Source organism: Leuciscus leuciscus (genome assembly GCF_965113295.1).
Source record: "Leuciscus leuciscus genome assembly, chromosome: 7".
Classification (NCBI taxonomy): domain Eukaryota; kingdom Metazoa; phylum Chordata; class Actinopteri; order Cypriniformes; family Leuciscidae; genus Leuciscus; species Leuciscus leuciscus.
In genome coordinates this window covers 5,754,781-5,782,700 of record NC_138731.1, presented here as the reverse complement: position 1 = coordinate 5,782,700, position 27,920 = coordinate 5,754,781, and the positions used below count along the sequence as shown (strand labels likewise).

At 38.9% G+C, this 27,920-nt stretch overlaps 2 protein-coding genes and 1 long non-coding RNA gene across 3 annotated transcripts in view; 1 reads left to right on the top strand and 2 right to left on the bottom strand.

The window, feature by feature from the left end:
- The window catches only part of LOC309502541 (immunoglobulin superfamily member 2-like), a 19,748-nt gene extending 5,191 nt beyond the window's left edge, over positions 1-14,557 (bottom strand). Inside the window, exons 1-9 of the mRNA XM_082174945.1 lie at positions 14,386-14,557; positions 13,091-13,459; positions 12,386-12,802; positions 11,737-12,135; positions 11,110-11,493; positions 10,570-10,962; positions 3,332-3,384; positions 1,894-2,091; positions 1,585-1,810 (exon numbers count right to left, since the gene is read on the bottom strand). Coding sequence (XP_082031071.1) covers positions 1,585-1,810; positions 1,894-2,091; positions 3,332-3,384; positions 10,570-10,962; positions 11,110-11,493; positions 11,737-12,135; positions 12,386-12,802; positions 13,091-13,459; positions 14,386-14,443 — 2,497 coding nt within the window. The 5' untranslated portion in view covers positions 14,444-14,557. The remainder of the gene's footprint in view (positions 1-1,584; positions 1,811-1,893; positions 2,092-3,331; positions 3,385-10,569; positions 10,963-11,109; positions 11,494-11,736; positions 12,136-12,385; positions 12,803-13,090; positions 13,460-14,385) is intronic.
- On the top strand, positions 2,453-10,550 carry LOC309503554. Its single transcript, XR_014207723.1, has 3 exons — positions 2,453-3,650; positions 4,909-5,197; positions 7,062-10,550. It is a non-coding gene; the product is annotated as an uncharacterized lncRNA (long non-coding RNA).
- A 7,912-nt stretch (positions 14,558-22,469) lies between the features above and the next one.
- The window catches only part of ptgfrna (prostaglandin F2 receptor inhibitor a), a 48,988-nt gene continuing 43,537 nt past the window's right edge, over positions 22,470-27,920 (bottom strand). The window contains exon 8 of the mRNA XM_082176125.1: positions 22,470-23,829. Coding sequence (XP_082032251.1) covers positions 23,663-23,829 — 167 coding nt within the window. The 3' untranslated portion in view covers positions 22,470-23,662. The remainder of the gene's footprint in view (positions 23,830-27,920) is intronic.

The following is a 27,920-nucleotide window of genomic DNA, read 5'->3' as shown; positions in this document are numbered from 1 at the left end:
GCTCTGTGAAAGGACATGTACTTGTTCTGTAATTTAATTTACATGCTTGAAACACAAACACACACAATGTTGGCATATGTGGTCACATGTGTTTGTTCTGTCTGAGCCATGGTTAAGTTTCCAGTTCTCCTTTTTAATTGATATCTTTCATTTTTAATTTGTCTTCTCATTGTAAAAGCTTTATGTCCTGAAGTGACAACATAAAATACAGTTTAAAACATTTGACAAAATATATATTTCTAATATAGTCCCAGGTTCAGGAAGCTGTCGTCTGTAAAATGTGCTGTACACAAGCTAACTTTTTTATTTTACTGGTCAGGAACAGCGTTACAAACAAATCTTAACAACTCATTTGTAATTTCATCCAATTTCAGTAGGCCAAGGAACAAGGTTTTGCTTTCGCATGGAAAAACAGCGTCTCCAAGACATGGTGACAACACCACAATTCACTAAATCCTCATCTTCTTTCTTTATGTATGCCTTAGGCCAGGCATTATGCTAATATTTCACTTTGTGACATAGATTTTTGTAGAAGTAATATCTGGACGGTGTAATATCAAGGCGTTTTAGACAGGTCCGTGTCACGGGTGGCTGCTCCTTCTGACGAAGGAGAATACCAGGAAATAGTCTTTAATCCAACAATGAAAGCAACACACAGGAAACAACTTCTAAATACTGACAAGATCGGACAAAGAACTGAACAAAACAGGAAGTACTTATATCAGAACTAAATGAGGGAACTAACGAGTTAATTAACAGAACAGGTGAACAGAATCATTAATCAGACACACTTGGAAACTGGGTTAAATGACATGCACAGGGAAAACAGAACAAAAACACAGAACAGTAGATAACCCTGACAGTACGCCCCTCTCCGGAAAGGCGCGTCCTCGCGCTGTACAAGGTCCAACTGAGAAGGGAGGGCGGGGGCTCTGGAGGAGGACGTGGAAGAAGAGAGGGACAAAAATGGTCAGGGGCAGATCAAACATTCCATGGGGGAGTGGAGGGAAGGAGGACCCATGGCCTCCATCATGGCTCCTTCCTCCTATGACCCCACCTTAGACCACCATGCTGGCTGTGGCCTGGGTCCCTGCATGGCTGCTCCTGCTACTGGTTCCCCCTGGGAGCAGGAACCAGGGATGTGATCTCCTGCAAAGAGCCAGGGTGACACCACAAGTCTGGAAAGCCAAGGTGGAGCTTTGGAGCTCGGTCTCGGAATCGAGGCAGAGGCAGAGGCATAGACCCAGAAGATTGCGGTGGAGTCTGAGTGACTGTGGATAATGGTGGAGCTGGAGCCCAGTGGAGCCATGCAAGGGTGGAGGCATAGCCAGAAGATAGGAATCCAGTGGTGGAACCAGGGTGACACCTGACCAGGGCAGAGACGGGGGGATGAGGGACCCGGTGAAACTGGTGGGATGAAATGTCCATGGGCTCAGACTTGGGAGCAGGAACCAGGTATGCAATCTGCTGCAAAGAGCCAGGGTGACACCACAAGTCTGGAAGTCCAAGGTGGAGCTTTGGAGCTCAATCTCGAAATCGAGGCAGAGGCATAGACCCAGAAGATTGCGTTGGAGTCTGAGTGACCGAGGACAATGGTGGAGCCGGAGCCCAGTGGAGCCAAAGGCATGGAGGGTGGAGGCACAGCCAGAAGACAGGAATCCAGTGGTGGAACCAGGGTGACACCTGACCAGGGCAGAGACGGGGACCCAGTGAAACTGGTGGGATGAAGGACCATAGTGGAGCTGAGGAAGCATTGAGCCAAGCGCAGCCGATGGGTCGGAGGACCAGGGTGGAGTCCGGGGTTCTGTGGCTGGAGGCAGAGAAGGGGAATCCTCACGCTGAGGCAGAGCTGGGTGCTGGAAGACCCAAAGGCATTGTAGCAATCTTGCGCACCTGGTCAGAAATGTCCATGGGCTCAGACTCCGGGGCAAGGTGTGGCTCAGCTTGATGTACAGGCTCGTTGTCCACGGCAGACTCTGACTCCATGTCTGCAGTGATGTTATGCAGTAGCTCCATCAGGCTGGATGAAGGCTGACTGGGCTCTGGGTTGGGGTCTGGTGTCATCCTCCACGGGATGTTCATCAGCACCCACTACACGAATGTGGCAAAGTTGTAACGAAAACCGCTTCCTGGGAGGCATGCCTTGGACAGCTTGCTGAGGCTTGAGATGAAGAACATGCAAAGCGAACGCTCTGGATAATGAGTTTGGCATGCCAACTCCAAAAAAACCCTGGTGTGAGACTCCCTGTGCTACAAGTATAGCAGGCTAATGGCAGGAATGTCAGAGCTGCAAAAATACTGTTATGGTCCTGTCTTCTGTCACGGGTGGCTGTTGCAAGGAAGTGCACGACGAAGGAGAATACCAGGAAATAGTCATTAATCCAACAATGAAAGCCACATACAGGAAACAACCTCTTAATACTGATGAGATAGGACAAAAAGCTTTATTAGGAATGGAATCATTAATCAGACACACTGGGAAACTGGGTCAAATGATAGGCACAGGGATAAACAGAACCAACACACAACAGAACATAACCCTGACAGTCTGGAGTAGTTTTAGAATAAATTACAAATAAATTTGTAGGAGACTATGAGCTTTATCTATGAGTATGAGATCTTATACATGCACAGATACATTACACACTAAAGGTAAACATTAAAAAAGCATCATATGACCCCTATTTAAAACTATGAAATAACACCAATGGAATTATTGGAATTATGTTATAACCAAAAATGTTAAACAAATCAGCCCCTCTTTATATTAGGAGTATTTAACTACTATGCACACATTACATAATATATTTATTGTGTGCATACATGTTGTTATGCAAAACTTTGGCCAGATTCATTTGTTGCTATTAGGGGTAACACTTTAATTTAAATGTTAAATGTATTTACTATATTGATAACAGTGATGATAATAACTATTGGTTACGATGACATCCCTTTTTGTGCAGTCTTTCTCTGTTGGGAACTTGTTTGACTGATAAGACCTATTCTGGATGTGCACACTTTAGGACAGTAAAGTAGAGGTCTGCTACCCAACCCGAGCCAGATGTGTCCAGACAAACTTGCGAAGTGCAACAGGCCTCGGGGGCAAAACCTTGTGGTGAAGATTTCCTCATCCCCCCTCTTATCTCCACCTCACTGGTCCATAGGTGTCAAATCAATTAAGAAATAGGGAAAGAATGAAACAACAACAGCAGACTCTGAAAACGATACAACCCTAGTGTTTGAACAAATACTGCTCTGTCGTCTTTTGTTTTCTTTCTTACTCTGTGCAGTTAACACTTGTCCCGAGATCCATATGCAACGACCGTCTCACCTGCATATGAAGCAACAACCTCAAGAAGACAACTAGACCCACTGCTGAACGAACTATCACAAAAGAAAAAGAAAAAAAATACACAACGCAGAGACTCACCTACGGGAACTTCAGTAATCCATCAGAGAACTTGAACAAAATACAACAAGACATTCTTGATCTTTCAACAAAATTACACCAGATGACTGAAGATAACTTTTCATGGTTCGGAAACCTGTTAGTATCAAATGTGTCAACCACATCCAGCACAAGGAAATAACAGTTTCAACCAGAAAAGACTATTACTCTTAAGGACTTCACAGACCCTAATTGCATGTGTGTTTCTGTGTCAGCATAGCCTGGGTTTCCCCATACTGCCTTGAGCAGCGCGTGATTTTATTCACGCTGCAAGGTAGTCTGGCTACCATGGGCTAATTTTTCCCCTGAAATAGGGAACCAATCACAGAACGGGGAGGGAGCAGCAAGACGATGACGAAGTATATGCGACACACCGAAGCAGTTTGTTTATCTATGGATCCAACATGACAGACGTAAAAATATATGCATATTTAGTTTAGCAAGCAAACACATCTACAAAAATATGCCTGTATTTCAAGTTGATACAATAATTTAAAATCCACATCAGTTTATTTGTGCCGACGCGCCACCCCTCCCAGGATCTATAACGTTACCTAGGCTACTTCCACTTTGAAAAATTCCTCATAACCACGCGCGATCTGCTTGCAGTCGTCGAGATGGATGCTGAGGAGTTGAAGAAAAGAATAGCATTGTAAAGTTGTCGACAATACGTCATCAAAAATCAAGTCCAGTGTGTGGGAGAAATTTGGAGTTATCTGAAGAAAATATTGTAAAAAGCTTTGCTGCAAACATTTTCGTGTTGGATAGCCGCAAATGTGGAACTTCATCCCTGAGGAAGCACGCAGATAACTGTGGTAACAAAGCAGTATTTTTCATATTTAACACTGTTCAGTATGTGTGGTGTGCAGGGCGTGTTTGAACCCAAAATTGTCAGATGTAGGCTAGACGAAATTGCGTGGCATATAGTGGTGTAGCCGCGTCTGTTCGATTTGTGTGGTAACGTTAGCCATGTTCTTCATGTATCGGCCTTTTGACAGCTTCGGCTGAAGTTGTCCTTGTGTTAATTGTCGTGTAATAACTTCTGTATGACCTGGCAATAAACATTTTTGTAAGTGTCTATAATAATGTGATAGTCTAAACTGATTTTATGTCGGGTGTCGGTTCTATTTTAAGCGGGTCGGTGCAGATTTTTATTAGTGCTGCTGTTGGAAAACGGGTCGGGTGCGGATTTACAAAATCGGACCCGTGCAGGACTCTCTGGTGTACACATAAATCTCTGACCCATCGTCGTCATCTTCGTTGAATATCTGTCGCTCTACATACGTCATCTGGTATAATTGAAGCGATTGGCTATGAGCTACGTACAGGCGCATTTGATAGACATTTGTAGCGCCCAATAAACGGCTCTGGGCATTCGTAAACCACGCCTCAAATACGAGAAAATGAACATGTAGTATCCAGACCACGTCTCAAAGAGAAAGTGGTCTGACGTTAGCCAGGCTAGTGTCAGCATGCAATTACAGAAAATCAACACAGAACATGCTATGTGCCTGTAACTATCACACGTTACAAGAATTAACTTGCTATGTGCCTGTAACTTTTTCAAGTTACAAGAAGGAACTTTTAAGTGTCTAAATTAGTATTTTTGTGAGAGTTATTAGAACTCTCAAAGGGGGAAATGTTGTATTACAAATTTATTAAATGTTTAATTTAGGTTGCAACAGTAAAAGTTGAGTACATTGAAGTTAGATTCTGCTCAGCAAAGTTGCAATTCTTGTTTTCTCCATTGTAAGTTAACCCTCTGGGGTCTGAGGGGTTTTTGGGGTCCTTGAGATGTTCTGACATGCCCTGACATTTGTGCTTTTTTCAGTTGCTTATAAACATATTAATGGCAAAGGTATAATTACACTCTATTTAGCACAAACAGGGCTACCATAATATGTGAGCAACATGCATGTACATGTTTGTATTTTTGAGAGAATAATGTTTATGCACGGTTATTGAAAAAACTAAAAACTAAAGTTTTTTCTTCAAAATGATGTGAAAATCATCCTGCCCTTATCATTCACATAACACAATACATTGATTTAAATCTTGTAAAACACTTTTTGTTTGTAAAGGCAATATGCGCAAGGGGCGTCAACAATTCAACACCATCATGCATATTTAGTGATTCACACCTGAGGAGACAATGGGGCCCGCATACTTAATGAGCCATTCATTCAGGTGTGTCACCTATAGCCACAAGAAAGAATGCAAGAGCAATATATATATATTCTATATATATATATATATATATATATATATATATATATATATATATATATATTCTATATATATATATATATATTCTACCAAATTGGTTCACAGTTGGAAGCATGTCAATTTTTTTTTTTTTTTTTTTTTTGCTTGCAAATTGTATAATATCCAAGGAAAACATGTCTAGTAATTGCGCAGTTAATTCTCATACTGTATTTTCAGTTTTGGAATATGTATCCTCTCCCCAAATTTGTCAATAATAAAACACAATAAAAATTATTTAAAGAAAAGGCTTATATTTACCTTTTAAAATTTGTTTACATCTACCTTGTAAATATTTTTTTTTTATTAAAAAGGTTACAATTACAACAACAATTGAAGTGTAATCTTTTTTTCTAAAAACTAAAGTGTACATTTTATCATACATATTTCAAAGTTAAGGATTCATTACTTCGAATATAGCCTACATTGACAAAACATACTATATTTAACATATTAGCAAAAATTGGCAAACAAAAGCTTATTTGAGGTGGCAGATATTTTACAGTAAAAATGTGTAATCTATCCAAAACTAATCAACAAAATGTTGTCTTTCATTTGTCTGTAACATAGGTCTTTCGTTTTTATTATAAGGAATATAAATATTAATTTGCAGTTTAATACGTTGCTTATACAAATACATTTTATTTCAACATATTTCAGTCGATTTACTTGAGAATGAAAAAAAACTTACTACAGTATTCCATCCGTTGCTCCTCGAAATACCAGCACTTCTAAGGTACGTTTTCCATTATTATTATTCCTCACAGCGCTGCGAGACAGTGTAAACAAGTACAATGATCTGAATAAACTTGATGTGTTTTCTCGAGCTGATATGTGGGTGTTCACAGTTTGTATGGGATCGTCTCAGTCATTTGCGTTTGAATGGCGTGCGCTCTCCGTGGGCGGGGCCGATTAAAACGTAATGAGCTGAGATGAGAACGACTGACATCTCTCTCTTTTCATAAAGATTACATAAACAGAGAATATTTTTTTTATATATAAATTACTTCATTTAAAAGAAGAGAATTCAAGCTTCATGCCTGTGTGTCTGTATGCCTATTTGACTGATTATTCGCTGAGTTATTGTTCATTTTCGGACGCGTTTCAGAATGGACTTCACTGACAGAGAGAAGGCAGAACTCGCTTCGTGTTTATTTTTCTTTATTTGGCGAAAAGCACAACACTTTGTTTTTATTGTGAGTATACACAAAAATAATACACATTTAACAGAATCGATTGATGTATGAAACTTGTTTGTAATATCAAAGTCAACAGAGCAAAATGAATCTCTTTTGAACTGATAAAAAAAAAAAAAGCGAGCTGGTATCGCCGGCGATACAGCCGACCCCAGGGGGTTAAATGAGTCAGATCACTGGGACTCTCACCTTTTGTTCTGCAAATGGCTTTCGGAGCCCAAATGGCTCTTGGAGCCCCAGCCCCAGATGTTGAATAGTTAGGCTGATTGGATTAGCATATATGCGTTTGAATAGTTATGCTGATTGGATTGAGACTGGTAACTAGTGTTGCTTTCGTCAACGAAAATTATGACGAAATATTGTCGTCAACGAACCGTTATCACCTGACGAAAACGAGACGAGACGTAAATGTTGGTCATGTGACGATGACTAAAATACATGTATAATGCAATATCGTTGACGAATAAAAACGAGACTAAATGTGGTTTACAAAATAAAAACTATGCTAAAATGTCTCTTCATTTTCGTTGACCAAAACGAGACGAGACGAAATGTTATAACGTCACGACGAATGAGGGAGTTGTGCGTGAACCCATAGCTTTGTCGGGTTTAAATTCTGGTTTGCGATCTGGTCACCCGATTATCAGCGAATTTAACAATATTACTCCATTAGTTATTCTATTAAAATGTCTCATTGATATATTTGACACATTCATAATCATTACTTTTGCCGGTTCTTTGTGACAGCTGTAGGCTATGTTATTGGCAGCGTCTCTGGTTACATGAACGCGTCACCGCATCAGCACCAGAACATGGAGATTTTAATTTAGAGAATAATCGCACAACCTATTCGATATTCTATAATTAAATAAACTAATCGAATATCCAAAAATCGTGACTCATTCCTGCATGGAATCTCTTGTTTCTTTTCCCAAATCTTCACTCACGTCTCACCCATTTTCTAAAGGGATTATAAACGTTTCTTCATTGGCTCGCTTTTAATTAGGCCTATTATATTCGTATTCTTTACTGTGGTAAAGTAGAAAAACGCTGTAGGACAGATAGCCTACATTTGTACTTGCATGTCAAATTCTTTTTAACACAGTTTGTGCTTGTTATATTAGACATAGGGCGCGTCAAGTTTAGTTGTAAAGCGCGTTTCACACGCGCGGGTGATTTTTAGTTTGTTGTGGAGGATAAAATTCGCTCTTCAGACCAATTCATATCAAGTAGAAAACACGAAGATATCATGAAGATATCGATGGTCTCTTTCCTGCTCGTGTCCCACATCCCTCTCAGAGCGCAGAGTATAGGCTATATCACGCGTCTTTGTGTGGAAATATAAAACAAGTTTTTTTTTTTTTTAAATAACCCCCCAACCACCGCCGGTAGTTAGTCCATTACCGCGGTGGTAAAAAAAAAAAAAAAACTGCCACCGTCACAGCCCTAAATATACTAAATATAATAAGATAACCTTGTTTGAAATTCTATATTGACTGGGTTAAATAGAATTGCATTACTAAAAATAGACTAAAATACAATTTTCATTGACTAAAACTAGACTAAAATGTCATCAGTTTTCGTCAACTAAAACTAGACTAAAATGTCATCAGTTTTCGTCGACTAAAACTTGACTAGACTAAAAAGAGTATGAACGTGACTAAAACTAATAAAAACTAAAACGACAGCTTGACACAAAGACTAGACTAAAACTAAAATTAAAACAGGCCGCCAAAAACAACACTACTGGTAACACGCTGGAGTCTAGGGCGGTTCCTTAACCTGTATACTTAATTTACATGCTTTGTTCAACTTCAATGTATATCCCTCCCCCTAAATGTATATAAAAGTGCAAGGCAACTTTCTTTAGATTAGACTTGATGATGATGAACTACAGACTTGCTGAACTACAGACATGGAAGAATAAATCTCTTCTGCTTATAAAATCCATCTCAAGTCTCCTGGTTTCTGCTTCGATGAAGGAATAAAAGTTTCCAACAGAGTCAATCAGCCTATTAAGAATTTTTGCAATTATCTTTCCAGCAATTGACAGAAGTGAGATGCCTCTCTACTTGCCACAGTGTGCTTTCCTGCCCTTATTCTTAAAGATGGTTGGCCTCTTTGAATTATTGTGGCATAATTTCCTCATCCCAGATGTTGGTCAAGATGCAGAGGAATGTGCAGAGCGTTTCCAGGCTTGCCACTTTGAAAATCTCAGCAGGGTACCTATACACAATACCTGCATGAGTAAAGCCCTATTCGGACAGGACTAGTTTAACTTGGAGAGGTGGGGTAAAGCAATAATTACAAGAGCTTCTCTGTGATTTTAGTCCTGTCCGAATGTGCCATCTAAGTAATCATTACGGACAATGTCAGTAAAGATTACAGCAACTTTTACCTTCAGTAAAAAGGTCTGGATAAAATGACCTCAGGTAATACTAATCCCATGCGAATAGACCCTCTGTAAATATGTATGTAAATATTTTGTCATTTCCTGTTTAAAAGTAGTTTTCCGCGTTTTTTTCAAGTATGGAGGCGCTTGAAAAAGCATTCAGTTGCGTTCTAGACGCTGAGACGAGTCTGTGGCAAAACTCAAGTGTTTTCAACATACCATTCAGATCAAAAAGAAGATCGAAAGCACTTGTTAGAGGCACGGAACATCTTTTAGCTTTAGGTAAGTGCCTATTACCAATCCAACCTGAAAGTTAATTATACATCGTTCGACCGGACATAAATGTTTTATAAATATAGATTATGTGTTTGCGCACGTGATATCAGGAAGCAATGTAATATGCACATGACGACAGGAGGGTGATGGCGATGCACAAATCGAGTTACTCTCCCACTTCTGCTAGTTTTAATGAGATATCTTATCCCGTGCGAATTGGCCATTAATATTACAGACGTCCTGTGGTAAAATTACATTACTCCATCTACCCTTGCTAAGTTAATCCCGTCTAGAGTTTAAGAGATTTTAAGAGCTGTTGCGTTGGAGCAACCACACCCTCTTGGCCGCTGAAGCCACTGAAGTCCAGTGGCACGACAAGCTTTACGACTGGTAATTTCTTTGGTTGCAGTGAATGGCCAGGTGTTCTTCAGTACTCCAGCTTGTCCTATGCACTCCACAGTGTGCTGCTTCACCGCCTTCCTGACCATTGAACCATAGTGGTTTAATTTGCCTGTTCGGTGTAGACTTTACATGTCTACACATGTATCCCTACACAACTATCCCTGAATCTAACCCTCCCCTAAATTAATATAGTAAGAAAATATTGTCAATTAACATTACCAAATACATATTTGTGTAATTATAAAATAATGTGTGTCCAGGTTGGGATATGGGTAGGGTTAGAAGAAGAGTAGGTTTAAAAGCAGTGTAATGGTTGTTTTAAGTTCAACAGTGTGATTACATGTGCAATTATGTGCAGATACTTTAAATATAAGTACAATGTAACATGTTGTATACATGTACATTTTATATATGTACATAGTAGTTAATGACACCTAATGTAACATCAGATTAAACAACTTATATTTGTCTACAAAACTCATTTTAAGCATTTCAGCATAGGCATTAAGATCAAAAGATATGAGAGTATAAAGACTAATGTATGTTCAAATGTTTGATGTAGAATGTACCTTCTTAATACAATTATGAAAAACAAAAACAGCTGTATTTACCAGGTTTTTGTACAGTCACCGCCAGCGGGTTGGAGTTGTTCATGGCTTTCTGTACATACTTTTGATAGGCATCAACTTGGCACTGGTACTGTCCTTCGTGTTGCTTGCTGGCTTGTGGCACAATGAGCAAAAAATGTGTGGCTGACGGCTGTGCCTGAATGGACAGCTGATAGTTTCTCTGATCTGCTTCCCAGGTGATTTCTCCAGTGTGGTGTATGGATAAAATATTCGTTTGTACAGTTGAATTGGGGGGCTGAAACATCCAGCGTACAGCCAGAGACACTTTAGGCCCTTTGACTATACATAGTAATTCTACTGAAGAATTGATATGCACATTTGTTGTACGACTTATCAAGGTCACCTTCATTAGAGATTCTGAAAAGAAATGTCTGCAGTGATTATTCATACTCTGGTATCAGTAACATGCAGTAGAAATATAAGTAATGACAAAGAATTTATGTCAGCATATCTAGACAGTTTCTCTGATCCTGAGAATAATGTGTGATTATATAGTAAACTTACCAACAGAATTAACCGAAATGGCTTTTTGCTGAGACTGTGTGTTGGCTTTCGTCATCTCTCCATTGCTCTGTACGGTCCATTCAGACACACTGCACCTGTATTCGCCACTGTCAGATGTTGCAGATGCACCGATCTCCAGGGTAAAGTTTCCAGCTGGAGAATGGAGTGTTTGAACATGTCTGCTCTGATACTTTGTCCCAATATCTTTCATCACTCCCTCATGGGTCAGACTAATCACATCACTGAAGGAATCCCCTGAGTCTTTCTTGTGTTGCCATGACACTGATAAAGGACCGTTGGATCTGGACACCGAGCAGATGACCTGTAGAGTATCTCCCTCCGTCACAGCATCCTCCATCACCATGACCAGCGTCAGATCACTCTCTGACCAGACAGGCAAATAAACAGGCAATGTCAGTGTCTTGTGATGCAATACCATATAATTGAATTATTTATTTTTATCTGTGTATTTATAAATTTGTTATAAATAATAATTATATGTCTCATTACACGGTAGATGTCTAGGATGTTCTTGACAGTGGAAATGACCAGAACACCTAAGCAACTGAATTGCAACACAGTAAAGTCCACTTGACTGTAGAGGAGAAACACTGTAGCATTATTTACCTTTGGCCGTGATGCTCACAGTCTCTGGACTGGACAGTTGTTTTTGTATTTTTCTGAAGGTGCCATCATCATTCATGTCTTCCTGCCATACTTCACACTGGTATTGGCCCTGGTCTTCAGCCCTAGCCGAACGGATGGTCAGCAAGTAGTCCGTGCGACTGCTTTTCACTGCTCTCATCTCCGCTGCATTCTCTCTCTCTTTATAACTGTCAAACACTGTGAGCATCCCAGAAGATCCAATCTGAGCCACGTTCTTCTGGTCCTTCAGCCAGGTCACAGAAAATAAATGACCAGGAAGACTCTGTGCCTTCACAATGCAGTGGATGTCCAGGGCATCTCCCACCTGTAGGGCCTCCTTTGAGGCCTTCATATAGACACTGAACGAACCTGCCTCAGCCACTTATGAAACACAGGAAAAAGCAATTGTAATTGTACTGTAAATTATTGACAGCAGAGAGCATAAAATTACTGAAATTTAAGAGACATTTAGAAAAATGTGTAGATAAATATGAATGAATATCAACATTTTAAGGCCATTTTTTGTTACTTTTGTTCTCTAAATTCTGTTGGGTCACTAGGTGTAAAGTCTGGGTCCTGAAGCAAAACCAGTTGAGAAACTCTGGTTTAAATTACAAAATATAAATCTTACCAATTTGTTTGACCTCCACGTTACATGGTGTGCTGGTTTTGTGGGCAATCTCTGTCCAGGAACGGTCTGGGTCTTGGATCCACTCAATGGCTTTGCAGTAGATTTTCCCCTGGTCTGACTGCTGCACTTGCAACATCTTCAGTCTGAAGGTTGTGTCCTCCACCTTATCCATGCTGATAAGACCTCTGCGGTAGCGATCCTCAAATCCAGCTCCTGGCTTTACAGTCAGATCTTTGTCCAGAGTGATGATTGGTCGGGGGTTCTCATCCGCTTCACTGTGGAGAAACCAGCTGACTGACAGATGGGTGTGCTGATAAGTTTCACTGGAGACCTGGCACTCAAGCTGAAGAGGATCACCTTCAGACAAGCTCTGAGAGGAAGAGCCAGAGTACGATGCCTTCAGGTTGTCCTCAATCACTGTGGATTTTGTATTGAAAACATTAGTAACGAATGGTCGACCATTATGTGTTTTCAATACCAATATCTAGAGAGTAACTGATGGCTGATATAATAGTGATTCAAATAAATATGTGTACAACTTCAGCTTATAGCCGATCATCTTCTGTTCGGATGAATGGAAATGTCAATGGATGCTAACAGATTGATCTCTCTAGATACAGATCTGCCAATGAAATGTCAGTAATATCAAAATAGCCAAATCATCTGATTAATCACCAAACCACTCAATATAAAGAAATATCTTACCATTAAGTTTTGTTTCTGCTTCATAACTTCCGAAAAATCTGCCATCTGTGTTTGGGGTTTGACAGAAGATATCACCAGCATCCCCTTCCAGCAAATTTTTTATCCTCAAGAGAACTGAAGATCCTGACAACCTCTCAATCTCAATATCTTTTTCCCTTACTCTATTGGAGTACTTTGCGAAGGCAAAGTCTGTCTCTTTAGTACTGATGATATTTATATCCACGTTTGATTTCTTGACCTTAAATTCAAAATCCTGCAGAGATGAGCCAATAAACCCAGTAACATTACAGGATATGGAGATGGGGTATCCTTGCACTCTATACAGAGGACCGTCCTGGATCTGGACCAGACGCTGACCGTAGCACAGATCTGTGTGGAGAGATGCATCAGACAGGCATATCTTAAATACTTCACCCAAAAATGGTTTGTCATCATTTACTTTCCCAAACATGTGTGACTCACTTTCAATGTTTTTATTTTCACACTATTTTTTGTCCATACAACAAAGTGAATGGGGGCTAGGGATATTAAGCTAAAAAAAAAAAAAAAAAAAAAAAAAAAAATCTATTACAAAAATTATCCTAAAAGTGATCCATACACTATATAATAAGTTAATTGAACCCATATGATAGATTTGTGTGACTGCATTAGTTCTCTCTCATCTTTTCACACAGCAAGACTGAATATGTAGAAGTGCAAAATAAGATTTAAGAGCTTCAGCAGAGTGATTTTATTTGAGTAAATAACACTTAAATAGCCCAAAGCCATTGTTTAGATTCAGAAGTTTGAATATATATATATATACATATAAAGCGGTGTAACTTTATGGTATTATTTTGTCATTTTTAGACTTGTAAGTCGTCACCATCCACGTTTCATTAAAAGTACAGTTTGGATGTTTGGTAATGTTTTTCGTTCCACATTGCATTCCACACACTTATTGTGTTGATTTTGTATTGCAAAACACTTGTGCTGCTATCGAGGTTGAAAACGGGTAAGGTTTCGTAGTATGGGTAAGTTTATGGGTGGGTTAAGGTGTAAGATAAGGGTCAACAGTGTAATTATTGATGTAAATATAGATATTGATTACAACTGTAATTACATTCAGATATTTATCTAAACATAAGTACCATGTAAAAACATGTATGTATACAATAAGTGCATTGCATCAAATTATTAATTTAAATGTTAGCACATAGTAGTCACCTAATACAGTGTCCAAGTGGAACCAGATTATAAATTCAGTCTATATATTTGTAATCTTTATGATATAATGAAATGATATTCAGTCTTACCCCCCTGCAGGAGTCCTGTGAGACACAGCAACAGCGGCAGGTGCCAAAAGTCCACCATCCTTAATCTGATCGATCCTTTCGCTTTCTCTCTTATCTCCTCAGTACAAGTTAATCCAGGTTTCAGCAAGAGAACCTAAACCTGATATATGTTCTCTGACGCAAGTGACTGTGACACATCAGATAAAAAGGAGGAAACGAATGCACTGAATATTGGTTTCCTGTTGTCTCGTACCACTCTTCAAACTTGCTTCATTTCCCCCAAGTTTTCATCATTACATTTATGAACAGTGCTTTATAACAGACCAACAGTCTATATGGAGCATGGCTGATATTATACACTGACTGAAAATCTGCAGTTTTGTGCTAGTTCATTTTTCTGCTATTTCACCAAGTGGTGCATAGAGAGGAGAGTCAAAATTGTCTGTGAAAATTACTTACTATAAAATTACTTACCTTACCACTATGTTGTCATTTGGTTATTACTGCGATTGTTTCATGTGAGGTACAGGATTCTGGGACAGAGGGACTGAAATTCTCTGGCCATTGACAACCTGACTGCCCAATAACAGCAGGAAAGGAAATGCACAAAAATTGGCAAACTTGTATGACCATGTATGGTATATTCTGATGCCTGCGCATGCATATAATCATCATATTTGTATAGACCTAAAATTGAATTTGACTTGCATGTAAAATGTGCTAGTGTCAGGATTATGTTTTTTTTTTTTTTTTTTTTTTTGTCACTGTTTTCCTGAGTTCTTGTTGCTAGTTTGTCTCCATGGTTTCTGATTGAGTTACGCACCTGTTTTTTGTTCCATTAATTATTCCTGTGTGTATTTAAACCCTCAGTTCCCTCTCAGCCAGTCACGTTCAACGTTACATCGGACTGAACTGACGTATTGGGATCTCGCCTGAGAGCCTAATCACCTTCACAGGGCTGGTCCTCTGGTCCTGGTTCCATAGGCGGAACTGGCAAATGCTAGGGGCGCAACTCATCTATAGCGGCGCCAAAATTAGTTAAAAAAATTGTATGACTAATATTATTTTAATACTATTAATTTGAAATATTAGCAAATTAAGCACAAAAAAAAAAACCCAACAAAACCCCAGACTCATCCCAGTCCGCCACATTAATCTTCCCCCACCCAGCGAGTGCTTGAATTGCGTCAGAAATAGAATGCACGTTATTTTTTTTTTAAGAACGCATATTCAGTTTATCATTGGGAATTTGTTGTCGCATCTCCTCTCTCCACATCCAGTGTAGACAGCATTGCTTTCGTTTGTTTAGGGAGCTTCACACACTCGGGCTCCCCAGTAGAAGCGGGCCTGGCCACTCGCGCCAGGTCTAGACACGGTGAAAGTTTCCTGATTGTGACGGATAGCCGAATTCACATGACACATTATAAATTAGCATTATAGTATACCATAGATAGCCTACTGCAGTGTCTGATGCAGGGAAGAAGGAGAGAAGAGGGAATAAAGACAGAGATAAAGTGATGTAATTAATGAACAGCTTGTCTAATTGCATAGTAGCCTACTATAGTAAGATTGCCTACTAGTAATATTTGCTAATTAATGGCAGTTATTTTTACCTTAAACTTTATGCAAAAGTTAAACTTTAACTTTTATCAGTTCTCCGGAGGCCCCAAACTTGTGATTTTTGTAACAATCATGTCAGTTTTTTAAAACGCTTGTAATATCACTTTTTTTATTAATGTTTTTGTGCAGATTTTGGGGGATATATGGCTGTTTTTTTTTTTTTTTTGCCGAAAGTAGTAATGATGTTTATATATGGATTAATTTAAAATAGCAACAATTTATGTTACATTCACATTAAAGAAGATATGAAGGCTAGCGCAAGTTCTGCCAGGAAGACTCAATCGTTCACGTCACTTATTACCTTCTCATCTATCCAATCATATCCTAATAGCCCAGTATAAAAGGGTGGTACTTACACATGTCTGAGTTTGCAGATGCTGTCGCTTCATCCTCCCCAACCACCACCAAGACGGGACCTTTCCTCCATCCCCCCCAACACCACTATGTTGGGTCCTCCCCTCCATCCTCCCCAACACCTCCAGACGGGCTCCAAATTAACATGCCTAATAATTCTGCACACACTGTATGTAAAATAACTTTATCATAAACATTAAACAGCATATAAATCAAAACTGCATAATGTTACTGAATGAAATGTCGACCCAGGACGAGGGACTGTGCAGCTTTGGGGTGTTGATGGACTCGATATACTCCATCTGTGTCCACTGCTAACGGTGGCTGGCAATTTATTTTTATTTTTTATGCTTTTTTAAACTTTAACAAATAAATGCAAATCCTTTTTGTGTGATTTTTTTTATTACAACTGTCCTTTAATTACAACTTCCCTTACCACTGATAAAGTATGTCCAGAGGTTAACATATTAGTTTACAAAGTAGACAATGGTGTCAACGAAAGGCCCGAGATTAAATATGTGATTTATGATTTGTAAAGAAAAAAATCAAGTTGTTATTATTCTTTTTTTGCACAATTTATAATCAATGGGAAATATTATATTATAATGCTGTCAAGATCGAATGTGTCAAAGACCAATCTAAGAGATCCACCCCAGATATCCTCAACTGGGCCAACTATGGCACATATGCCTTCATTCATGCGGTATGTGGGCCAGAAGAATATGGGAGATGTGGGCCACAAATGGGCCAGATGTCATTTGATATCTGGGACAGTAGAAATGTTCCTAGATACAGAGAGCAAAAAGATGTTAGTGAAACGAGTTTGAGACACAACTGCCTACTTCTGCCAAAATAGACACCAGGCACTAGGCATTTAATTCACTAAAATAATAGAGGAGGAGACACTGGCGTCTGCTTGTCTGTGGTTATTTTATCCAATTGTAAACTGACCAGTGTCTTGCACACAGGGGCAGAAATACGCTGCCTCAACCATTTTAAGCAGGGCTGAACGGCTCTCCACAGCGAAGTGAATTTCTGAAACAGCCAAAACCTCTTCAGTAATGTTGTCTGTCATTTCAACTCCACAGGGAAATAATTTAAACCAAATTTGATGTTCAACTGTGTTCAATTTTACAGTGTTTTTTAAATATTCAAAACTACTCTAAATGATATGCTTATACTTTGATATATTAGAGAAATATTGGAAATAATCAATCATATCTTTACTTAACAAAACACGTTTACGGTACATGTTCAGTCTCACGAACAGAAACCGCTGTGGGTTGAGCTAGAGGAAGAACGTGTGCTAGAACTAGTGCTCTCAGAGTGCTGAGCTTGACCACAATGTGAGAGTGAATATAAATATAACAAGGAAAGGAAATGCTGTTAAGAAAGCCTGTGGCATTGTAACGGCATACTGTGCTCACCCCAGCCATTAAACTAACATTATTTTCCATAATAAGTCTATTGTTCTAGTGTCATTACACCTAGCATGGGTGTTATAGCACTGACTGTAGCGTTGAAGGAATCACTCTCTCCAATGTGATATTGTTAGGACGCCCTCTTGTGGCTCAAACACTTCCAAACTGATTTTAAATAAATAAATTCTGAATAAATCAATGAATCAAATCTGTCAATCTGTGTGACAGTGTCTTGGTCTCTGACACACACCATTTCCAGCCCTGGTTATTCACTCATACAATGGCTAAAATATATTATATTCTTTAATTTTATAAGTTTTACATAACATAACAGCAGATGTAAACATGATGCAACTTAAAAGTAATCGTAAATTCATTCTTACAAAAAATCAATGTAAATTATTCAAGCAGTTTATTAAGTAGATTATTCATCTGCAAAATATTCTAGTGAACAAAATGTTATGAAAAACATAAACATAAGTAAACATCATAGTAATTTGAACAGACATCGGAGTGATTCTGAGAATGTAAAGTTGATTAAGATCATATTGGCTCTAAAAAAGGCAAATCCAAAATTATTCAACCCCCAGTGGTCAGTATTTTGTAGAGAATCCCCTTACTCTTAATAACCCCCAAAAAACATTGCTGACAAGCTTCTGACTCTCTGCTGGAATCGTAGATCGTTCCTCGGTAAAAGCTTCCAGATCACTGATATCTGCTGGTTTCTGTGCCACTGCTTTCTTCAGTTCTCACCAAATATGTTCAGAGGGATGTAAAACTGGAGACTGAGCAGGTGTTATCTGAGCAAGCTTTGGTAGATTTGGATGTATGTTAGGATCATTGTTCTGCTGGAAAGTCCAATGATCATGAAGCTTCAGTTTACACAATAAAAACATCAACATTTTTGCCAAAAAATGGCCTGATACTTCAAATAATCCATCACGCTGGTCACATGCTCAAGATTTTAAAAGTGAGCAAGGGGCCAGAATGGAGACAAACAATTAGCAGATATAGACATCAAACAATAATACAGGAAAAGAATACATATTTTGACGTAATGTTTTTTTTTTAAGATATTTGTCCCAGACATGCTGATCCATGAGACCAAAAAGTTCCCAGTGGCTTTATTATGTTTTATCACAATTTTATTACATCATATATTGACATCACTTTCAGTATGCCGCTTAACTGATGTGTATTTTATTAATAAATAAATACATAAGGACCTTCATTAAAGCTTACATTTTTTAATTGTTACAGTAAACACTTGATATATATATATAGTACCAGTCAAAAGTTTGGAAACATTACTTTTTAATGTTTTTGAAAGAAGTCTCTTATGCTCATCAAGCCTGCAGTTAAAAAACAAAAACAAAACAAAAAACTGTAATATTATGAAATATTATTACAATTTAAAATAATGGTTCTCTTTTTTAATATATTTTAAAATGTAATTTATTTTTGTGATGCAAAGCTGAATTTTCATCAGCAAGTACTCCAGTCTTTGGTGTCTTATGATCCTTCAGAAATCATTCTAATATGATGATTTGATACTCAGTTATTATCAATGATGGAAACAGTTCTGCTGTTTAATATATTTTTTGGGAATACTTTTTTCAGGATTCATTGATGAGTAAAACGTTAACAGCATTTATTCATTAAAACAGCATTTATTCAAAATAAAAACATTTCTAACAATATAAATCGTTACCATCACCTTTTATCAATTTAACGCATCCTTGTTGAATTTAAGTACTAATTAAAAAAAAAAAAAAAAGTTATTGTTCCCAAACTTTTGAACGGTAGTGTTTATTGTTACAAAAGATTTCTATTCTAAATAAATACAGTTCTTTTTAACTTTTTATTCATCAAATAATCCTGAAAAAAGTATCTCAGGTTCTAAAAAAAAATATTAAGCAGCACAACTGTTTCCAACATTGATCATAAATCATCATATTAGAATGATTTCTGAAGGATCATAAGACACCAAAGACTGGAGTACTTGCTGATGAAAATTCAGCTTTGCATCACAAAAATAAATTACATTTTAAAGTATATTAAAAAAGAGAACCATTTTTTTTAATTGTAATAATATTTCATAATATTACTGTTTTTTTTTTGTTTTTGTTTTTTTAACTGCAGGCTTGATGAGCATAAGAGACTTCTTTCAAAAACATTAAAAATAGTAACGTTTCCAAACTTTTGACTGGTACTGTATATATATATATATATATATATATATATATATATATATATATATATATATATAAACATCGCTGTTTTCGATACTCTAGTATCGAGAGTATCGCTGTTTTCGATACTCTAGGATTTAAATATATATATATATATATTTAAATCCTAGAGTATCGAAAACAGCGCCATCTGCTGGCTTGTAAAATGCCATTTTTTTGGCACGTCATTTCTTAAATAAGTAGATAAGCCTTAGTAAAAATGGTAGCCAAACATCAAACCTCCAAAAAGTTGTCAAAAGTTGAAAAACTTAGCTGACAAGTTAGACATATAGCATAAACGTTAGTAGTATACTTCACTCCACACAATTCAACCAATCAGAAGTGAGCAAATGTAAGTAAAGATACAACACGCAAATCAAACCTGCTTTGGAGTCAGCTTCCCGGTGCATTCAAGTCAAGGTCTTATTTATGAGCAGAATGCACATGAACGCTGCCACACAATCATAATTACGAGTGGGAAACTGGGAAATGTCTTTAAGCCCAGAGTTTCTGAGTTGGGGTAAGTGTAAACATACGGCAGACACAACAGATGCAGAGTCTGAGTTGATGGTACATTTGCACCTGATGTAGTGATTACGACTTTCCAACACTACAGGGCTTCATTGCGCTCTGTTCCTGATAGGCCTACATGCGCTGGAGTCTCAGTGTCACATGTAAAAACATTCTGAGTTTACAAAAAACAAATAACTTACTGAGAATGTTCCTGGAATTGTAGGAGTTGAATCTGAAAACACAACCGAATGTGGATGATGCGCTAATGGTAAGGAAATGCTGTGTTTGCTGGGAAAGATTCGCATTTGCTCTCAGTGTGTTTGTCTTCAAACATTCATTTTAAGCATGTGAACCCACTGACACGTGGACATAAAAAGTATACAAAGTTCTTCAATGTCAAATGCTAACGCTAGTACTGTCACCAAGAGCAGAGACGAGAATATGGCAGCTAAGTCTGACACTCGGTAAACACAAAGTTAATGTGATTTTACAGCACGGTTGAAGCAATCCTCACCCGTGTCATATACGTGCTTGTACAGACGTAGTTCACTTCACAGGCCTCCTGCCAAGGACTGGGAAACTGGTACTTTCTGGTGTTGGTCAACCATCTATAGTGCTGTAGTGTAGTGCACTTCACTTTATCATATGAGACATTAATCATGTCAGGGTATGTACAAGCGTACTGATTGATACTGAAACTGCTCTGATTGGTGGGTATGTTTTCCCTTAATAGTTTCAATTAGATTCAATGGGCACAACGGGATGATCCTGACTGAGGGAGTAAGGGGAAGAGCAGATCTGATGTCCGTTTGTTTACACTGTTGCCATGGCGACGTTATCAACAAACACCACCACGCCCCTATTCACCCTCTCTCAGATAATCCTAATGTTTGCCAGAGCCGTTCTTACCTTCTCAAAACATCAGTACTTTAGTAAAGCATGTACTGTGGGGTCAAAAAGTGCATAAAGATGTACAGCACGAGAATGAGCCTTCTCAGATAGTCCAGTGTGTGATAAAAAGACATCAAAGTTCATAAGAAACCAATTGGTTCAAATGAAGGATAGCGATGAAAGCCTATAGACTTGCACATCAGGAAAAGGAAAGCACCTCTTTATAAGCACGTGGCTCAGGGTCGAAGGTCAAGGCCCCTCAAGGCAAGACTGTTTACGTTAAACCGGTTCCGATGCTCTCGAAATAAACTCTGCCTGACGTCACATAAAGACATGTGACTGAAAACCTTCATTAGCATTCATGAGGAGAGACGGGGAATTCCCATGTTGAGACTTGTTGAGGGAGTTATGCAAGTAACACAGAAGTATTTGTTGAACTGACAATGACAAATACATGATTACACAAATGAACTTCAAAATGGTACGTAATATATAAATGGGTGAAAGCCTCATTCACAATTTAATACTCTTCAGAAGATGAAACTCATAACATGAGTGCTTATCAGATCCATTCCCTGCAAACAGACCCGGTCAAATAGGAAGATGATCTGTGCATGTTACTTATAGAACAAAACGTCATCTCGACTACTTTTAAGACGCTTTTATAGTGGGCTTTGTCCCTAAATTATTATAATTATTGAAATAATCTTTAAAAAAATTAAGTTGTAAACTCAAATTTACTAAAGTTTTATTGAAACTTTTATTGAGTCACAAAAAAAAAAACATGGTGTGGTTAATTAATTTAATGTAATCAATAATACAGGTTTCTGTTAATAAAGCAAGCCAGCAGCTTTTGTCATGATGAAGGAAAGGGGACAAATGACCAGGAAGAAGAGTAAATGAAGGAAAGTACAACTCAAATGAAATGACAAAGAGCCAGTCGTCAGGAAAGGAAAGAAATATGACTGCATTTTTATGCATATAAAACAAATCTTCATTAATATTTAAAGAAGACTGAGGCATTTCCCAGGGGCCTCTCGTCAGATTCGGGATAAACAGAAAGCTCAAGTCAACACAGTGTTATAGGTTTGTTTTATTAAGAAATACATTTTTGTCGGTTTGCCATTGCGAACTGGAGTGAGTCACTGAACACAAAGAGAAAAATACTTATTTCCTCTTAGCCAAAAAAAAAAAAAGATGGTTAAAGCGCATAAAACTTCACACAATTTAAAATAAAACAACATAAAAAAATAAAAATTAAACAATTGAATATCCATAACGGGACTACTGTATATAAAAGTAAAACATCTTGTGGACACTGGTCTATGAATGAGGCTCTGAACAGCTGGAAACTCACACATTTACTTCCCTTCTCAGAAAATACTCCGCTGACCACATGGTGGATAAAGACGGCATTTCCACAGAAGGATCCAGCATAACAGTGTCAGTGCGGGTCAGTGGTGTGAGAGTCGGCATAATGAGTGGATTCTGACAAGAGGGGGGAAAAATGCAAGGATGGATACTGATAATTCTCGTTGTTTGAGGGCAGGCCAGTGAAAGTGAGGAAAGAGTTAATGCCAACAGTGTGTTGGTATCAGTTATCAGAGCCTTTGAAATGCCAGACAAGCGTTCTTTAAGGAAGCCGAGCCGCGGATTGGCGGTCAGTTGGGTCCGTTCCCTCGAGTGCTCACTTCTGGATCCCAGACGGATGCAGTCTTGAAGCCCCCATCCATCAACGCTACGCTGTGCCACCGAGAGGAAAGGTCAGTCATTTTAGGTTCATAACTCTGACAGACGGGCAGGGTCACAGTGGACGTGACAAACCAATCCTCCGGGACCGCAGCGGTTTAAAAGGTCAGTCAAAAATTGTAGTCTCTGCCACAGTCATAACTGAGAGATTCTCGGCTCTTTCCTTAAGAGTCCTTCCTGTTAATTGCTCAAATCAACTGTACAAACTCTAACATTGCTGGTTTGGTCACACGTTTGTACCGGATGACAGATTTCATTCCTGATGCTCTCATCCTATCAGCAATCTGGATGTGTTACAAGTTACAAAGGGGGAAAAAAAACATCGGGATTGGGCCGTCAGTGCTTTATTCCTGAGAATAATAAGTGTATTGCTCCCGAGTTGGAATACGGAGCCGTGGCTCAATCCTCGGAGTGTATTTTATCAGGTTCTCCGTCTCATGTTAAGCAATGTGCATATCCACATCCAGTCCCAGAGTTGGTTGAAGTGTTTTTGGGCAGGGTCGGGGACGGAGGACTGGTTTAGTCCATCTCCAGGTCCATGAGCTTGTTCCGGGGGCGAGGCGTGTGCATGGGGTTCCTGGAGAAACAGCAGTGTGCGACGACAAGACCCAGCAGCACTGAGAGGACACCAGCGATCACAGCAGCAAACACACCGTATCCCACCGGCATCTTCAGAGACTCCCACACTGCAGGACAACACACACAATCAGCACTGTCAATCACCAATGCTCATGATGACAACCACATATGGGACAATATGGTATTCAAGATTCTTCATCATTAAATGCACATATTCTGAGCCTTCAAAAGTGGGTATTGCAGCATGTGAGGATGCCAGTTCAGCTGTGGAAGCACAGTTTGGGAGGAGCGACTGGGGATGTAGATTTCTGAAGAGATGTCGTAGTCTGAAGGCCAATTCACATCGCAAAGACAAACGCCAACAAACACCAGCAGTCAGAGTTTGTCTGATCCGTGTGTAACCCCTGTGGAGTTTGCTGGCATTGGTTGAGGTTTGTTTTCACTCGACTGAACAAGTTCAACCAGCGTTTGTCGGGTCTTGGAATGTCTGAGCAGAGTGACAGGACTTTCCAACTAACTCTAATGTAAACATCCCTTTATTGATATGAAAATAGCCCAGACCTCATGAAAATCACATACGAATCATATCCTAGCCTATCGAAATCCTGTTTATTAGCTTCATGTTTCATACGTAGAAACATTTCTCTGGGAAGTGAAAGCACAAACAGACAGCGCAGGAAGTCGTCAATTGTCATAAGATCGCATAAATCAGTGAATAATGAATAGAAATTTTGATTCTGTCTAATAGATATTAAGTTAGCTTTCGTAATTATATCAATAAATATATATATAAAATCTAATTTCTTCAAGTATGCACACTTTTGGACTAAAAGGCCTAACGGACGCTGTTCAGTGCAGCTGTGTGAACACAAACCACAGCAGACGTGACTGAATATGAATGTGTTTTAAAATATAAGTTATGAATTGATTATTTTGCACTCCTGACATAAATTTAAAAAATACTGTCACTGCAACCGAATTTTTGCATAAAAACTGAACAAATATGGAAGCTGGAGTATTTAATCTTTCTATTTAACAGTTTGTCTGGATCAATTGCAGTTCTCTGTATAAATTCAAGTCTATCCTGTCACAGCAAACACGGCTTCACCCTCAGCCTCTTTCTTTTATACGCCATATTTTCGGGCGAAAAATGACACGCAAAGACATTCTGACTTGAAGTTTGTTGGTGTCTGTTGGGGCAGTGTGAATTGGCCTTTACACTTGGCACAGCATCTTTTAATTGTGACAGGCCAGTGGTTGTAAAATAAAATCATGGCAGACTCCCAGAAGTCTTCAGAAATCTCCATCCCCAGATGCTCCTCCCAAGCTTGCTTTAACAGTAGACACCGTGGAGACCTTCATCTAGTGTTTGATAGCTGACTGTCCAACTATAACATGGGTGTCCAATCCTGCTCCTGCAGAGTTTAGCTCCAACAGTTTCTAGTCATCCTGAGGACCAGGTTCAGGTGTGTTGCTTAGGGCTGAAGTTAAGCTCCTCTGGAAGGAGCAGGATTGGACACTCCTGGGGGCTGAATCCAAAATCACCCCCTAAACCAGGGAACGGCAACTGGCGGCCCGCGGGCCAAAACTGGCCCGCCAGCAATATTTTCTGGCCCGCCGGTCGCCGGATTATTTTGGTAGTCCTAAATGCTGCACAAAACTCTTCCACTACTTGAGAAAAGCCGTAGTCGCGCGGCGATTTCACCGCCGCATACTGTGTGAAACGCCCATAGGGAATCATGCGGCGCGGGATTACATTTTAAAGTATAACTGTGCGTTCATACCGGACGCGAATAGCGCGTCAAATTCGCGCCTGCCGCGTCTAGTTATACGCTTGACCACTTTGTGTCCGTTCGTGCGTCAAAAGACGGTAGCGGTCAGAACTCTGGTGTACTTTGGACGGAGCGGGCGGTCTGACTGACAATAGCCCACTCGCACTCCCGACATCTTTTGACAGCGTATCCGCACTTAATTCTGACCACCTGTACACCTAGCTCTGAGGAGCTGTTGGTACTGAAACCATTGTCAGTCAACAACATTATTTTTTTGCAAGGATGTTTGAAATAGTTCGGCAGAAAATAGCCTACTTCATTTCGTCAGTAGCCTAGGGCAATATGATTTTCGTTTATGTTGCTTAGAAATTTGAGTGATAGGCTTTGTCCTATTTAATTTATGTTATTTATATTTCTTTCTTTTTTTCTGTGGCATTTTTTTTCTCTGCTGACAGTACAATGTTAAAATAGCCTACTATTTATATTGACACGAACACAATTTTTGTAAAGCATTTATAATTATTATAGGCTACTTAATCTCCTTCTTTCCGTTAGAGACATTTGAATGTGAGATTATGGAAACGAGATCTAAATTTTGTGGACCCGTCAGGTCGGGAAATAAAGCGGGGGTAACACCGAGTATATTTTAAGCGGTTGCTGAATAGAACCTTGTGGGAGCGGGACGGAAAAAAAAACAGTCCCGCGCAGACCTCCTTAAACCTTAGGTGTGTATGTGTGTGTCCCTGAATAAATAATAATAATAAAAAAGGAATAAAGTTCAAAAGTCGGACTGTACGGAATGAGGCATGATTGCTATTCACACCTTTATTAAAATGGCTGTAATCTGTTACCACAATAGTACTTGATCTGTTTAAAATGATTTCCTTGATATATGCATAAATTAAAAATAAAAATAAAAATTTGTCTAATAAATTTTTTCTATTTTTGATCTGAGCACAATCAGAAAATCAGAAAACCCGTCCTTATTCGTTTTTTTTTTTCTTTTTCATTTCAGTTCAGGAAATAAATAATGGAAAAACAAGTCGTTTTTCATCTTTTTATTTTTGGTTTTAATAAAATAAAATAAAAATAAAAAAGATTGAATGAATGATCCACGGACGGTGACGGACACATCATATTCCACAATTATAGGCCTATATAAGAGTATTTAATTTGTATCCATAGGCCTACTCCGTGTAGCTGGCCCGCCATCTACTGGCTAAAAAAAATATTGGCCCGCGGCCAAAGTTACTTGCCGACCCCTGCCCTAAACCCTCAATCACGATTCCTTACGTTAGTCCACTAATACAGTTCACTTGAAGGAGTGAATGAAAACAAGTGAGCGAATTCGGACAGACGTTGAGCGTACATCGGTTGTACACTCGTTATTGCGGTGCATTGTGGGATAGAATGAGTGCACTCAATAACGTCCACTATGGTTTTAGACACCACTACAAATGCTGTCCCCTCAAATAATGCCCTACTTGAGGGTATAGGGGGCGATTTCGGATTCAGCCCTGGGCTGCGTTCCAGTCCACTTTTAGATTTTGACAGAGGGAGCGAGTCTACTTCATATGTACACTTCAGGCAGCTTCATATACCACAATGCAGTACATATTGTGTTTAATTTACCCCACCACAAATAACTATGATATATTATAGGGCTGTGCAATTAATTGAACTCCCAGCGATCACCAAAATAGTACAATGGAGTAAAAACTATTATTTTGCCATGTTCTGTTTTGAAAGAACGCTCTAATTTTGTCTTGTGTTCTCACACACTTCCGCCCCTTCCGAAGCCATAAACTCTCTCCGCTTGAATGTTTAAACTGATAAGACTTAAAAAGAAGTGAAAATGATCAACTTTAGTTACGATGCAATGCTGGCCCGATTGTGCAAGTGACAATTCCGTCATGTCCCGACTCCTAAACGCGAGAGTGTAGTTTCGACGCTTGCCTTGTCCAACTCATTTTGAGAGACGGAGAGAGAGAAGACGCGGCGCCGCTGAACACTCACGCCGTTTGTGAAATTGCGTCTTGGATAAAGTTTTAAAATGATTGATTTGATTTTATAAATCTGTGGGGATTAATTTAGGCTACTCATACAATCTACATGCTAAAGTGAATCAATGTTTGCGGGGGAATTTTCCGCATTGTAAGTGGTAGAGCTGCGGGAATTATTAAAAAAACTCATTGAAGTATTATCTGTTATATTATTTATTTTAATAGTTCAAAAAGTACAATCAATGTTCAAATGTCGATTTTTTTTTAAGAAATGTTGAAAGGTGTCTTTTGAATAAATGCAACACGTGCCCAAAGTCATGCGAAATAATCGTGTTACATAATCGTGATTTCAATACTGACCAAAATAATCGTGATTATGATTTTTTCCATAATCGAGCAGCCCTAATATATTTTTTTTATTAT